Raw genomic sequence first — 15,281 nt, 5'->3', positions numbered from 1 at the left:
AATTTTTCTTAATAAATGGAGCTCTACTCCAAAATAAACTAACCTCTTTTTACTCTCTTAAATAACTTGTCTTCACTATGTTCCTATATACAGTGTGGTGCAAAAGTTTGGGCAACCTTATTAATAGTCATTATTTTCCTGTATGAATCACTGTTACAATGAAAAATGTCACTTACATATATCATATAGGAGACACACACATTGATATACACTAAATATTTATTTCATTTCTCTTTTTTTGTGTTGCCAATTTATGCACCTGCTTGATTTAAACAGTTATTGCACACTTTCTGTAAACTGCATTTCACTTCTCAAATATCACTGTGTGTGTCTCCTATATGATATATTTGACTATTTTTATTGTGACAACCAATGATTTGTACAAGAAAATAATTACTTTTCACAATGTTGCCCAAACTTTTGCATCCCACTGTATTAGTATGTTTTGTCATTAGTATAATATGAAATAAATTCTACTTGTGTCAAGTCGGGTGCCAATATTTGCTGTGTAGTAGAACAGAGACATTTTGTCATTATAAATGTTTATTTGAAAAAATATAAATTCATTAACAAAAACATTTATCATAAATATATGAAATTTAACTATTTACAGAGAGACAGGAATAAAAAGGACCCAGCTTGGAGTGGAAGAGCCTCAGGGAGAAGGAGGAGAAAAATAAGAACATTGTTTCTGCCCTGGAGAGCTGCTGCCTCATCAGAAAACTACTGATCATTAGGGTCCAATGTTTCCAAATTTAATACAGCTGTGCTGTTTTCAAAAACTAATTTATAAATTTGAAATTTCACGAATTCTCGTGTCTGAGGCGGCATGCTCTCCAGAGCAGGAACAAGGCCGAGGAGGAAATGTTCAGTTGGAGACGGGCGTGGCCTCTTTAGGGACTCCAGGATGGCCAGCTCCACCGCCGATGGACCGTCCTGGGACCCGTCCCTCGCCCGCCTTCGAGCTGTCCTCCTCTGTGGGCCTGTAAAACACAGCACAAAACAACACAAAGTAATGAGAAGGCTGCTATTAGATTTTCATTTTCAAAATTGAAAAAAACATGATATAAACAGATTGGTTGTAGATATTTAGTAAAGGTGATCACAAGGGAATTCAAGCAAGTAAAAAGCTGTCAGTGCTTGATGTTCATACCTGTGGGTGCAGCAGCAGGAGCTGAGGGACCAGGGACTGGGGAGCCAGGAGAAGAGACAGGGGAGGACTCTGCTGCATGATTACTTGACTCTATGAAGACAATATTAAATGTTAACAGGTTGAAGACAATAGTCATAGAGAATATAATATTATTATATACTTATATACTTATTATTATATACAGTGGTCTCTCATTTATTGCAGCACATGAGCAGTAGTCACAGTTCTCACAAGTTGATTCTCAAAGTGAAAACCTTTGTCGATTTTAAAACGTAAAAGTATTATGCCGCACTTTTTCTCCGTCTGCGGCGCCACTTTTGTGCGCCTTTTTTGCTCCCGGTGCAGGTGTGTATTTCCGAATGAGGGTCATAGTTATGAGTGTTTTTGTGCTGTTTTTTTCTATTGGACGTGATGGTTATCAAAACCAAACATGATAAGTTTGGCAAGCGCAGGAGACACGACATGGAGGAGATTTGTCATTTGGGCTGCAGAATGCAATGCGCATTGTTGAAAGCTGTACGGTGCCATAAAAAAAATCAGTGAAAAGGCGAGGCAGTGACGGATGAACAGCGGGACTACTGTATACTGTTTATTAATAAACAAAATATGTTCCTGTATGACAACACGCATAAATTAACTGCCTACATTAACTCTATGTAAACATACCTTCTGACTGACACTCCCCTGCTGGCTCTTCGGGCTGTCCCTGGTCCTCGGGGGAGAAGTTCTCCACGGTCCGCACCATATTTCCGCTAGTCTCCCGCAGGGTGAGGAAGGGGTCCAGAAACCCCATGACCGCGAAGAACTTCCATTTTCTCCCCGATCCTGCTGCAGACCCACTCCTCTTCTCCTTCTCTGTCTTCTTCTCCTTATTATAAGTGTCCCTGAGGCTCTTCCACTTTCTCCTGCAGATGTCCTCTGAATAAACGCATTATCTTGTTAGCGGAAAGGTATTTGTACATCAGTGGGAAAATAGCGGGACAGTAGGCGGGCTTGCTAGCTTTTGCGCGGGTTCATCGGGTCAGTCTGAAAATTAAAAAGAAGAAGGAATGAACTTACCAGGTTGCCCGATCTCCTCACTTATGTGTCTCCAAGCTAGGTCCTTTTTATTCCTGTCTCGGTAGAAGTAGTAGCTAGCATCATATAGCTCTGGGTGATTAGCCACGGCACTGATTAGCTTTTCCTCCATACTGAATGAAGAATGAAGGGCTTTGGCTGGATCTGCCCCTTTGACCTAGGTCAGAGCCACGTCACCAGGCTCCTGATTGGTTGTCGCGGCGCGATTTGACGCTGGAGTTCAGATTTTTCCAACTCGAGCGGTAGACGCGAAACGCGCGTATGCACAAAATGCAACACAAAAACTCACGCGCGTGGTTTTATTCGCGAGTCAAACGCGCCAGACGCGCTACACTGACGCGCGTTTCACGCGTTTTGGCGTTTTCGCGACGCAAATCTGCTTCCGAATTTTCGCGGGACCCACAATCGCGCGTCATCGCGCTTTTCCATTGACTTTACATGTAAACCTGACGCTCTATTCGCGTCCATCGCGTTCGGTGTGAACACACCGTAAGAGCCGTTTCGTTCGCGACCAACACATCACTAATTGACACAGAGGAAAACCAACAATCATATGACTCTGATCGTGTGTAGAAATGTAGTTGCAAATGCATTTTTCTTACAAATGTGGCAAACAAAAGAAACCATTCGTGACATACAAACAAGAAGTATGTGAGACAGCTTGATTTTCTCAGGAATCCCAGAAAGTCCGTCAGATAACCCGAACATGCTGATTAGAAACTTCGCTCTAACGACCTAAACCGTCACACCGTCTCTGGACCCGCTCTGGAACATGACCACGCTCCATCAATGCTAAATTCAAACATTTCCAGCAGAAACTTGTCAAAAGCAAAGGGCGTGAATTAAGAGGAAGATCGTTTGGTATGAGCGACCAGTTTCATAGTGAAATAAACAACAGATGTGAAGTATCATTTCCTGTTCTGAAACAACAAAGACAGAAGGGGAAATGAGCCCCTTTTGTCATGATGAGCTTTACATCGACGGACAGCTGATCCCACCACCATCCACGGCTCTTCTGAATGGAAAGTAGACAAAAATGATGAGACACAGAATCATGTCTCTCTCTTTCTCTCATTCTCCATCTCTTATCTCTTTTTCACTCATACGCACACATCACTTGCTCTCACACACACAGACGCTCTCTGTAACATCTGTCCTGTTTGTTTCTCTGTCATAAGATTTGGGGGTTTGTTGCACTTATGCCTCATTAGCACCCCCATATTTACAACCCAACTTCTCACAGCGCAGTGACACGAGCAACACTTTCATATGTGTTCAGAAACCTCATGCTACACAGACACACACCCAGATCAGACGCTGCATAAACATACACGACAAAATTCACTTTCTTAGGACATTAGAGGCTCTGCTCTGAACACAGAAGGTTGATCTATTGGAATTCAGGAAACTATTTTAAACAATACTTGTACAACTGTCACTTTGTATACTCCTAATAATGATGATCCAGATTATATTCATACAATCTTTTCTCATATATCTGATCTTAATGAAAACTGCCAAAATAATAAAAGGAATATATGGAAGAGGTCTGGAAACTCAAAAATGAAATAAACAGGAATTATACTTTTTTTTCACTGTGCACTGGCTCTCTGCTCCAGCAGCTCCCCCCTCCTCTCCGGCCCCCCTACTGAAATAGGGAAGGTGTGATTAGATGATGCTTGCTGGCCGCGAACACCAGCCTTCCCTGAACCTGTTGCTCCGCTTCTCCCCTGCAGCCGAGCCACAGAGGGCTTCCCTGTTGTAGCTCAACACCTCCAGGTGCAGGAATAATGTGCAGCACTGGCCAACAGTGCAGTGCAGGGCAGGCAACACTAAGCTGTGTTTTTTGTGATCAATAATCACAAACGGGACATTTGGGCAGCAATTCAGAGATGTAGGGGAATTTCATACTGCAAAACGGTCGAGGATGAATGAGAGCTACAGGGTGGCTTATTGGTTAGTTTTAGGGAAAGGCTCTAGAAAGAAAAAGGGAGATGATATAATTTACGGGGCGACCATGGTTCAAGGGGTTGCCGGTTCGATCCCACAGCTCTCTCTGTCCTGGTCGTTGTGTCTTTGGGCAAGACACTTCACCTACCGCCTACTGGTGTTGGCCAGAGGGGCCGATGGCGTGATATGGCAGCCTCGCTTCTGTCAGTCTGCCCCAGGACAGCTGTGGCTACACCTGTAGCTGCCTCCACCAGTGTGTGAATGTGAGAGTGAATGAATAGTGGAATTATAAAGTGCTTTGGGTGCTTAGAAAAGCGCTATATAAATGCAATCCATTATTATTATTATTTAACTTTTACATCACAAATACTCACAAATCCCAAATATAACAGTAAAGAAAGTATACCCTCTTGTCCTGTTATGTTCTTGCTGAATCGTGTGTGTGTGTGTGTGTGTTTTCCAAAGTGCAATCAACAAAGCTTAAACAAAGAATTAAAATAAAAAATCAGCTGCAGCCTCTCCCTGTGTGTCATGTCATTATTCCTGACACAGGACAGGAAGCGCCCTAATCAGAGCATCGACTCCCCGCCTCAATCATCCCTGTCAGGGGCAATAGTCACGCAATTATAATCTTAATTAAAAGTTGGCCGAGTAATTGTGAGTCACTGTTTACCTTGCAGGAGTAACATTGATATGCATGTCATCACTTCCTGCTCCTCATTTCACTGACCTTTCTCTGCTTCAGGTACCAGCCTGTCCTTCTCTTTTCCTGTGAAACAGTCACTGTGGGCTTCAGGGGAATCAGGAGAATCTCCAGAGACACCCAGGTATCTTAAGTTTGCTGACTGTCCTAGAGTGGACCGTGAAAGGATACTTTCATGTGGGAACGCCTCCACAGGAGGTGAGAGACTGACAGCAGAATACAGAGACAAGAATCTCCGATGGTGAGAGGTGGTGTAAGGAGACATGCAATATGTCATCATCTTCTCTGATGACAGAAACTTTCAAATCATTTTTATTTATATACAGTTGTCCCTCACTATTATGCGGTTCACTTTTCACAGTCTCACTGTTTCGCAGATTTATATTTTTTTACAGTGCATTGTGTTCTGCGTCCTGATTGGCTGTGGACCATTGTCAATCAATCTCGTGTCTCCGGTCCAGCTCAGAATGTGTTCAGCTTGTCAAATTTACATGAATCTTCGATCTCTAGCAGCGTGACTCTGAAGTGCTGTATGTTTGTAAGTTTTCTCCCCAACAAACACAACAATGAGACGTTTTGCACCGTCAGAGGCTCCTGCAGTGGCAGAGGAAGATGCTAACCATCGCACAAAAAGTTGGACTTCTGGACACGCTACAGGAAGGTAGAAGTTACCGTATTTTTTGGACCCTAAAGCACACCGCATTGTAAGGCGCATTAAGTGAAACCAAACAGTCAGATAGTCAAACTTTCCTCAGCTCATTCTTTTCCTCCAGCAGCTGCTCTATTCCCATGTTCTGCACCTGAAAACAGGCTTTGAGCTTTGGTTTCATGCTATAACACTGGACTTATTTTATGAAGGTTTGAACTTTGAGAGTTTAAACAAGAGAGAAAAGTGTGAAAAAGTTCGTGCCTGTCTGAGAAAAGTGTAGAAAGTGTGTAGTGAGGGGTTTTACTGCCTTAAACATCTATAATCATCGTAAAAAATAAAGTTGGCTACTTTGCGGATTTCACCTATGGTGTGTTATTTTTAGAACGTCACTCCTGCGATAAACGAGGGACCGCTGTAACGCCAAATCACAACAACAGCTGCCTCAAGGTGCTTTATTTTGTAAGGTAAAGATCCTACAGTAATACAAAGAAACCAACATCATCACTTTATTAACTCTTGAACAAAACACTGAATCTGTCCATCGTTTGTGTCAGTAAAACAAACTGTTGTGTATTATTGGCCCTGTTGCTCTCCTACTGGTGTCTCTCTCTAGAGAATGGCTTTACGAAGAGACGAACCATCACCAACAAGCACACCAAATCTCACTTGGTGTGTTTGTTGGTGGTAGTGGTGGTGGGGGGGGGGCGTATGTGTGTATGTTTGATTTGTAAATATGTAAAACTAATTGCTGGACGTTTTGCTAGAGGCACTGAAATACAGACAAGCTTTCACTCAGCTTCGTCACATTCAGGACAAACACTGGACCAAATGCAGGACTTTCCAAAAACAGACAGTGAGTTTATTTACAGCAAAACTAGTGATCAACAAAGTGATCTACTGTGGCTTTCACGGTGGTCCTCCTAAATCCCACACAGCGCTCGTATCTGTGGTGTGAATCGTGAAAACTCCAACACTGCTCCTGTGACACACTTCTTTCCCAGATCCCCACGAGGTAAGATGGAGCGATTAGTCTTCACCTCAGAGCCGTAGCTGTACTAACCAGCGTGGACTGAAGCTCAGCCACACAGTTAAGTAAGGAGCCACTAACGATGATGATCAGTGGCTTCAGCGCGGCGAACCTTCCCGGCCTGTAAACACATATACTCATAAAGAAGGAAACAGGGGGGAGGAGCCAAGACAATACACATGACAGCAAAACATAACAGACACACGGGCTGGTCGACCGCGAGGACTGCCCTGACAGCGATGATTATGAGACACCATTGCTAGGAAAAAGCCGTAGTAATGTAATTAGTTAATAATGAGTACATGTTTAAACCCTGCTGATAACCCTGGCAGATTAAAAGATTTTTTTTGTGTTATTGTATTTTTAGAACACTACAGTCCACTGAAGACACAGATTACATCACATAAAAAAGCATCAGCAGAACGGCAGAGCAGTAGAGAATACTAAACCAAAATGAGACAAACAAAACAAGAGATAAACAAACAAACAAACAAACAAAACAAAAAACACAGCCAGCCTTTGACTACATGGGTTTTACTCCATGCCACACTCTGTCATCCCTGAGAGTGCTTTGTCAGTGTCTGTCCCACTCTAAATTCTAGTCTGATCCTTTTATTCTGGACAGATATGGATCCCACTCCAGGTGGAAGCTCTCCACTTTATTCAGAAGCCTGTATGAGAGTCGTTCTAGTGCAGCGAGTCTCCCTGGTTGAACATGCCATACAGAGACAGGTGGGATGAAAGGGGCCTGAGTTTACGCCCCAGCATCAATGCAGTCTGTCAATCATAACGCATGTTTAAGGAGTGATGGGTTCCCCAAAACGAATAGTCTTGATGAAAAAGGAATATCCCGTCGTGTAGTTGATTTGATAAAATCCTGTATCTCAGTCCAAAAGATTTGGGTTTTAGGACAGCTCCACCCCAGTCTGACATCTCCAGCATTCAGGGGACTGTATGAGGTTCACCCTGTACAGTCTGTGTGGCAACCAGTAAATTTGGTGTAGCAATTTGAATCGGATTAGTCTCGTTCTAAGTTTCCTGGACAGCTTTTTACTATACTGCAAAATTGTTACTTTTAAATGTATTCCACTACAGATTACAGATTACATGCCCCAAAATGTATTCCGTAACGTATTCTGTTTCGTTACTCAATGAGAGTAACGTATTCTGAATACTTTGGATTACTTAATATATTATCATGCTGTTTACAACTACATGAATGTACTATTGCTGTGATTTATTACTGTTACTGAAGGTCCGCGGCTCCGAACCGTAGTAAAGGGACCTCTGGCTAATACGGTGGGTTCGTGTCGGCTCGTAGCCGAAAACTAGCTTTACTTTGTTGTCTGGGTCAACTTTGCTAGCAGAGACAGAGAGAGGCGTTGAAAGGCTGCTCCAACAGAACTTATTGTTTCAGAGGAAAACACGAACACGGTGTACAGTCGAGTCTTAATAGCTTACTTACAACTGGGCTCGTCAGGCTCTCTTCTTGGCTGCAGTGGTTATTATTATATTTACATGCTTCCAGCTCCCGTTTCTGCTCGATGACAGCTCGTACTTTTCCTTTTTCTCCCTCCCTCGCTCACAGACACATAACGGGTATGGCAGTCCATTCTCCCTGCAGCACGGACTACACTGCCCATGATGCTACATGCTTTAGGGCGATGCCTGTAACACTCTGCTGTTGCCTTCATATTAAATCATTTTTTGAATAATTTTTTAGAAAATATTTCTTCACGTCATTATGCAGGCCGCATGGGCCGCGAGATTGAGACACAGATATTTGAGCCTCTTAATGCCTGTTTTGTTTGGGTTTCCACCGGCGTGGAATTACCAAAAATAGAGAGGACATAGCTGAACATATGAAACAGGGAAGTACCGCCATGTAATCCATTTATTTCAACAAAGTAACTGTATTCTGAATACCACCTTTTTAAACGGTAACTGTAACAGAATACAGTTACTCATATTTTGTATTTTAAATACGTAACACTGGTACATGTATCCCATTATTCCCCAACACAGCTCGTGACCATAAGTGAGGGTAGGGACGTAGATCGAGCGGTAAATTAAGAGCTTTGCTTTTACACTCAGCTCTGTCTTCACCATGACGCACAGCACCAGCACCAATCTGTCTCTGATGGTTTCTCTAGCACAGATTAACTATTTTTAAAATCTGATGCAGAATTACAAACGCCAAATTCTAGATTGGTCACCATGGAAACACTTGATGCAAGTTTCATGTTCTTGAGTTAAAAGAAAACACTTTATGCATTTTGCACTACATTATGCTAATCCTTTTTTTATGTAAGTGTAGCTGCTGCTGTTCTGTGAGTCTATGGTGCAAGTGGTGCGATATGCCCATGTAGAAAGCACTGCGACGCTGGACTTGCCCTTACTCTGGGCTCCCTCTTTATTCTAGCAACTGGTATAAAGAAAACAGCACACAGTCGTCATTAACAGTGTGCAAAGCAACTGCAACATTCAGTTCACCAGCTTGGGAGTATTTTCCATATAACACATATAACACTTTCCAACATAACACTTAACAAATGACTAAGATATATTTATACAACACAACATCAACAAAGTCTTTCTTTAAAAGTTCTAGCTGAAACCAAACCTGTGATCATATAGTGCCAGTATTATTTATTTATTTTTCTCTTTGTGGTAAATGAGTGATAAGAGACATATCTGCTTTTTCCTAACCAACAACAACAATAACATATAAAAACAGCTTTTCTATTATAAAACAATCATCATTGTTTATAATTTTTTTTCTATACAACAGCATCAATTAAAACGTATACTTAACAGCGCCTACCTGGTACAAAAAAAACAACACACAGTCGTCATCAACAGAGTGAAAAGCAACTGCAACATTCAGTTCTGTTAACAAGAATTAGAACAATTACAATCTCATAGAGAAACATTAGAGCTGAGTGCAAGTCAAAAAGCACCCGACTAGCTAACGAGTATCAGCTTAGCATGCTAACTAAAAATGCTACTTGTGAATAAAGTTACTACCCATGCATCAAAATGCCTGTAACTTTCAGGATACATGCTAGTACTGCTAACAATCAAAATACATGTTAGCAATTACCACTGTAAGAGTGTTTTTATTAATACACATACAGAATTGACAGCAGCATCGCTCACAAGCACCTACCACCAGCTTGGGAGTATTTTCCTTTGCTGAGGCATGGCTGTGCAGCAATTTGGAACCTTAACCTTTGCGTTTGTGTGGGCGCCCCATCAAAAAACCTGTCCATGATGTTAGCAGTGTCCAAGCATTTGTCCCCCCCTGAAATGGCTCTGCACCCCCTGTGCGCTGTGCAGCAATTTGGAACCTTAACAGTTGCAGTTGCTGTGTTTGTCCACCAGGTGGCTCCAACTATTTACAAAGCACATCAATTTTGAGGAAATTCATTAAGCTATTTTCTAACTCTGTTACATAAGCAAGTAAAGTGTAGGCTACAGCCATGCTTGGCTCACTCCTGTGAGAAGATGCGTACAAACTGGTCAAAGAATGAAAGCCAACCTGCAGCATCACATCCTTTCATATTATTTAATAATAATAATAATAATAATAAATTTTATTTATGAGCGCCTTTCAAGTCACCCAAGGACACTTTACAATAGGATAAAACACTTGCAGAATAAGAACAATAAAACAAAAGCACAAGATAAAATTAACAAACAGTGGATTCACAGTGAATATGCAGATTTGAACAGATGAGTTTTGAGTTGGGATTTAAACTGGGGGAGAACCAATGTTTCTTATTTCTGGGGGCAGAGAACTCCACAGCCTGGGAGCAGAGCAGCTGAAAGCTCTGCTTCCCAGGGTGGTGAGGCGGAAGGAAGGTACAGCAAGCTGGATAGAAGAAGAAGATCGAAGGGAACGGGCAGAACAGGTAGTGGTTAACAGGTCAGAAAGGTAAGGAGGAGCAACGTTATGAATGGCCTTGAAGGTGAGCAGAAGAAGTTTGAATATTATCCGGAATTTCACAGGGAGCCAGTGAAGTTCCTGAAGAACAGGTGATGTGCTGGTAGGAGGGGTTCTGGTGATAATGCGAGCAGCAGAGTTCTGAACCAGTTGAAACTTATGGAGGGATTTTTGGGGGAGACCATGCAGAAGAGAACTGCAGTAGTCAATACGGGAGGTAACAAGACTATGGACAAGAATGGACGTATACTGGGTGGAAAGAGAAGGAAGCAATCTGTTAATGTTACGTAGATGGAAGTAGGCAGAACAGGTGAGATTATTGATGTGAGATTTATAGGAAAGTGAACTGTCTAGGATGACACCAAGGCTCTTAACCTGAGGAGAAGGGAAAACTGTGGAGTTATCGATGGTGAGTGAGAAATGGTTTGCCTTCAAAAGGTTGGATTTGGTGCCAATAAGGAGGATCTCAGTTTTATCCTCATTGAGCTTTAGAAAATTAGAGCTAAACCAGGATTTTAACTCGGATAGACATTCTGAAAGGGAAGAAGGTGGGAGGGAGGAATATATATATATATACATATACATATATACACATACATATATACACATATATACACATATATACACATACATACACATACATACATATACATATACATATATATATACATATATACATATATATATATATATATATATATATTTTTTTTTTTTTTTTTTTTTTTTTTTTTTTTTTTGAGAATTAACCACGCATTTACATGGTAATGGCCCTTTTCTGCAGCGCGCATAGAGCGTTTGATTGGTCTCTGGCCCTTTAAACTCCGAGGGGCTGTAACTTTGGTTTCTTTTGGTCAATTTGCATGACTGACACCTCTTTTTAATCGTTTGAGCCAATAGAATCACAGTAACAATGCCACGTTCACGTTACTTCAACCAATGCCAAAACCCATGTGGGCCCAAATTTACTGCATGTGGCGTCTGTCCAGTCAAGTGTCTGTAAGTGGGTCTAAAATGGAGGTTGTTGACGGGAAACGGCTCTGATGCGGCTAGGTAGGCGTGGTAACTACTGTTAATCACGTGGCTACCGGCTACCAGCGAAAATAACAGAGGAAATCGGGACGGTAAGCCAATTTCTGTCTTAGCGCATTTGCGCCGCTGTGTGTTTTTGTGGTCTTCTTTTCTGGCTCATTCAGTGAATTTTGGTCAGAGTGTGGTGAAACTTGGTGTGTGGAGTCAGTAATAGCCCTGAAAGCTAACCAGCCAATCTTTAGCCGGTGTTCTGGGAATCCATTACCTCAAAAACATCCTACCCAATGTTTCTGCGCAGACGCGGCACATGCACACAACACCAAACCCAAATTAACTTCTTTTTCTTTCACCCAAGGTTGTGGTTCTTAAGGTTATGGTTAGGGGATAGGGTTAGTCACAAGTCAACGTCAAACTATAAGACGGGTAGGACACTTTGTCAGAGTAGGATGGTTTCTCAGAACACCTGTTACATGAAGTTTGAAGAATTTCTTGTTCGGTTTTGTTTGTTTAGCGGACTAACGCGCATTTACGTAACTGCTCGTTTAATCGTGGCTTGTTTTCGGTGTGTTTGGTGGTTGTAGAAATGGTTTATATGACATTTTAGCTGAGATTCAGAGGTTTCTGTGGATACCACACGTCTGGACTTATATTTCTCACCCCGTGTTATAACCGATTAAACGTGATCGCCTCCTTTTCGCCCCTGATACCGGGGCGGACACTAAAACCATTAACTGAAGTATAAAAGTATGCAAGTATGTAAGGTTCCCTTCAGGATCCATGGGGTCAGGCGTAAATTAGCTTTAGTCACTGTCTGTGGCAAATAAATTCAACTTATCATCAGAACCAACTAATATTTCCATAATTAAAACAGCAGCAAGTCGTCTGCAGGGATGTGTCCTGTGCTCACTGCAGTTAAAGTAGTGTTACTAGATAAATGTCTTTAAATAAAGACAGAAATGGCAGTAACACACACTGTGTTAGGTTGCTTGCTCAACTGCTCATTGACACAAATATCTAATCAGCCAGTCACATGGCTGGAAATCAATGCATTTAGGCAAGATGACCCACAAAAGTTCAAACTGAGTATCAGAACGGAGGGAAGAAAAGGTGATTTAAGTGACTTTGAACGTGGCACGGCTGCAGGTGCAAAATCGGCTGATCTGAGTATTTCAGAAACTGCTGATCTACTGGGATTTTCCCACAGAAACCATTGCTGGAGGTGAACGACAATAGAAGTAGCAAGCCTGAAAAAAGCGTCTATAACAGAGGAAAAGATCAGCCCATCATGATTGCAGAAAAAGAAAATAGAGATCTTCAGCCTGGTTACCTACCTTTGATTTTAAAGTTCAGCTTCTTCCTTTCTGTACCAGCTTGTTGTGGTGAGATGTAAATCATGTAACTGCTTTGTTGTCTCACTTGTCAGTTACTGCCTTTAGGTGGCACTAAATGCCTGTAAGAAAGCAACATTCAAGTATTTGTCATTTTCAGTAATCTCTGTTTCTTTATCAGTCTGCAAAGGCACTATATTTTTCTATAGTTATAAGTTTACACCTGCACTCGTCATACTGCAACAGAGCACTTATGTGTTTGCTGTTTCAGATCTGCTGTATTTAGAGTGCAATATATTTTTTACTTAACCTTTTATGTTGTTACGCAGGATCATTGCATCACATTGAATTTTAGATGTGTTAAAATACACATTGGCTGATTTTTATATAAACAAATAAATAAACATTTTAATGGGGAGCCATGAAGTTTTTGGAGTAACTCTCAGTAATTATTTGGGCGTGAAATATTTGGTCGACATGTCATTAACCTTATAAGAAAGCCTTTAGTTTTATTCAGGTACAGAACACCAGTGCTCCCAGTACCAGGGGCGAAGGGGGCAGATTGTATTTCATGGGCTGTAACACGAGCTCAGTTATGTAAGTATCAGCATGTGATTGTTTTCACAGAGTTGTAATTGCAGAGAAATACTCATTTTCAAGCAGGAACCTCTTTTGGGTTCTTTGGGGCTCCCGAGGCTAAGTGCTTCCAAGCTAACATTCACACACACTTACACTCCAAGGGATTCGAGAGCTACCTTGAGTTAGTGTTTAGCCCAAGGATACTGGACCAAGCCAACAACCTTCTGATTAGCAGATGACCTGTTGTAAGCTTTAACTTCCCAGTTTATCAAATGCCCCTCAGCACTCCTTACCTTTAAATATAACCTCTTCTTTCTCTCCTATCCTGTCTGTCTTACATTTTTCTCCATCTCTGAGTGAAATCTCACAAATACAGTTGCTGTATATTACATTTGAAATCACTTGCCTTATTCCCTTAATGTTCACTTCTAGCTTGTTGCTGAAGCTCCAAGACCACAGATAATGAACATCTGTACCCAAAACACTGTTTCAGATTATCCATCCCTTTTCTGCTGCTTATCTGGGTTTGGGTTGCAGTCTGAACAGAGAAGCACAGGCTTACCTAACCCCAGCCAACACCTCCAGCTCATCCAGGGGGACACGAAGATGTTCTCCTCCCAGTAGGACTTTCCTGGAATACCTGACCAGGGACACGTCCAGGAGGCATCCTTGTCAGATGCCTGAACAATTTTAACTGGGTCCTTTCAATGTGGAGCAGCAGCAGCTCTACTCCAAGTCTGCTTACAGGCTTAAACACAGCTGTGTCATACTAATGATCATATAAAAATCTTCTATCTTTGGGCAGTTTGCAGGGTCAACATCTAGTTCTGTAGGTCAGAAGGCTTCCAGCAAAAAGGCTCTTAGAGATAAACACATGTGGTATCAGATGTACAGAACAACAGCAGGTATAAATCTGAATGTAGACAGGCTGTCTTTTGTCTTACTCTGTATGATGGGAGAGATGAGACCCAAGTGTAAATAAATATTTCAGGCCACTTGGAACTTTCCTTTTTATTGTCTCCTTCTTTAACTCAACCACCATCATTACAATAATGTTCTAAACATCTTAAGCAGGCAGCGGTGCATCACGATCAGCTCCAGTGGCTACAGGATCAGGCCAAGCATCAGACAAGAGTGCTGGAGGACCTGGTCACTTGGTCTGCCTTTCTCCCGGCACCGCCGCTGCGCCCTCGAGGTTGATGCTCCACCAGGTGGGGGAGGGAGATGACCCCAGGCATTCCTGGAGGTTTCTTCCGGTCCATGGGGAGGTGTGCCAGTGGCCTGAAGAAGATTCGACGCTGCAGCTACTGCTTCTACTGTCGAGGAACCCCAGGCAGCAGCCCTGAGCCTGACAGTGGTGGTGAGGGGCCATTTTGAGGATGTCCACCAGCAGTAGCGGTTTTAGATACGGGTGACACGGGCGGTTGCCCGGGGCGGCATCGTGGTGGGGGGCGGCATCACGGGCATCGGCGGAAAAAAAAAATGCTCGTACTCATGCTGCCCCGACGTCAGCCAGCACATATTGGGAATGGCATAGGCAACGATCGGTTTTCTATCGCCCGTTTGCTGGGAGTAAGGGTGCCCTTCTTTGCAAGGTGCGCCTGCTGCTTGCGGCGCAGAGAGGAGAGGGCGGGGCGGCGGGGGATTTTCTGACCGGCTGGAGCAGCATCTAATAACCAACTCGCAAAATAAAACAGAATAAAAACAAATCAACAAACACGAAAACAGAGGGAGTATTCGCCCAGGGCGCCGAACAGGCTAGGACTGCCACTGTCCACCAGGCAATTATGGACCACCTGGTTGTTGTACCTGAGGAGCACTGCAACACTTCCAGGAGGGC

At 42.6% G+C, this 15,281-nt stretch overlaps 1 protein-coding gene across 1 annotated transcript; it reads right to left on the bottom strand.

The window, feature by feature from the left end:
• Positions 1-525: 525 nt before the first annotated feature.
• Positions 526-2,774, bottom strand: LOC146507613 (uncharacterized). Its single transcript, XM_085178179.1, has 4 exons — positions 2,213-2,774; positions 1,820-2,071; positions 1,154-1,243; positions 526-983 (listed from the first exon to the last, which is right to left on the bottom strand). Exons 1-4 carry the CDS (start codon positions 2,340-2,342, stop codon positions 724-726), a joined length of 732 nt encoding a protein of 243 aa, XP_085034305.1. The 5' UTR covers positions 2,343-2,774; the 3' UTR covers positions 526-723.
• Between the last annotated feature and the right edge of the window lie 12,507 nt (positions 2,775-15,281).

This window comes from Neolamprologus multifasciatus, chromosome 11 (assembly GCF_963576455.1).
Source record: "Neolamprologus multifasciatus chromosome 11, fNeoMul1.2, whole genome shotgun sequence".
NCBI lineage: Eukaryota > Metazoa > Chordata > Actinopteri > Cichliformes > Cichlidae > Neolamprologus > Neolamprologus multifasciatus.
The sequence above is the reverse complement of the archived record's forward strand: the minus strand, read 5'-3'. Positions and strand labels throughout refer to the sequence as shown.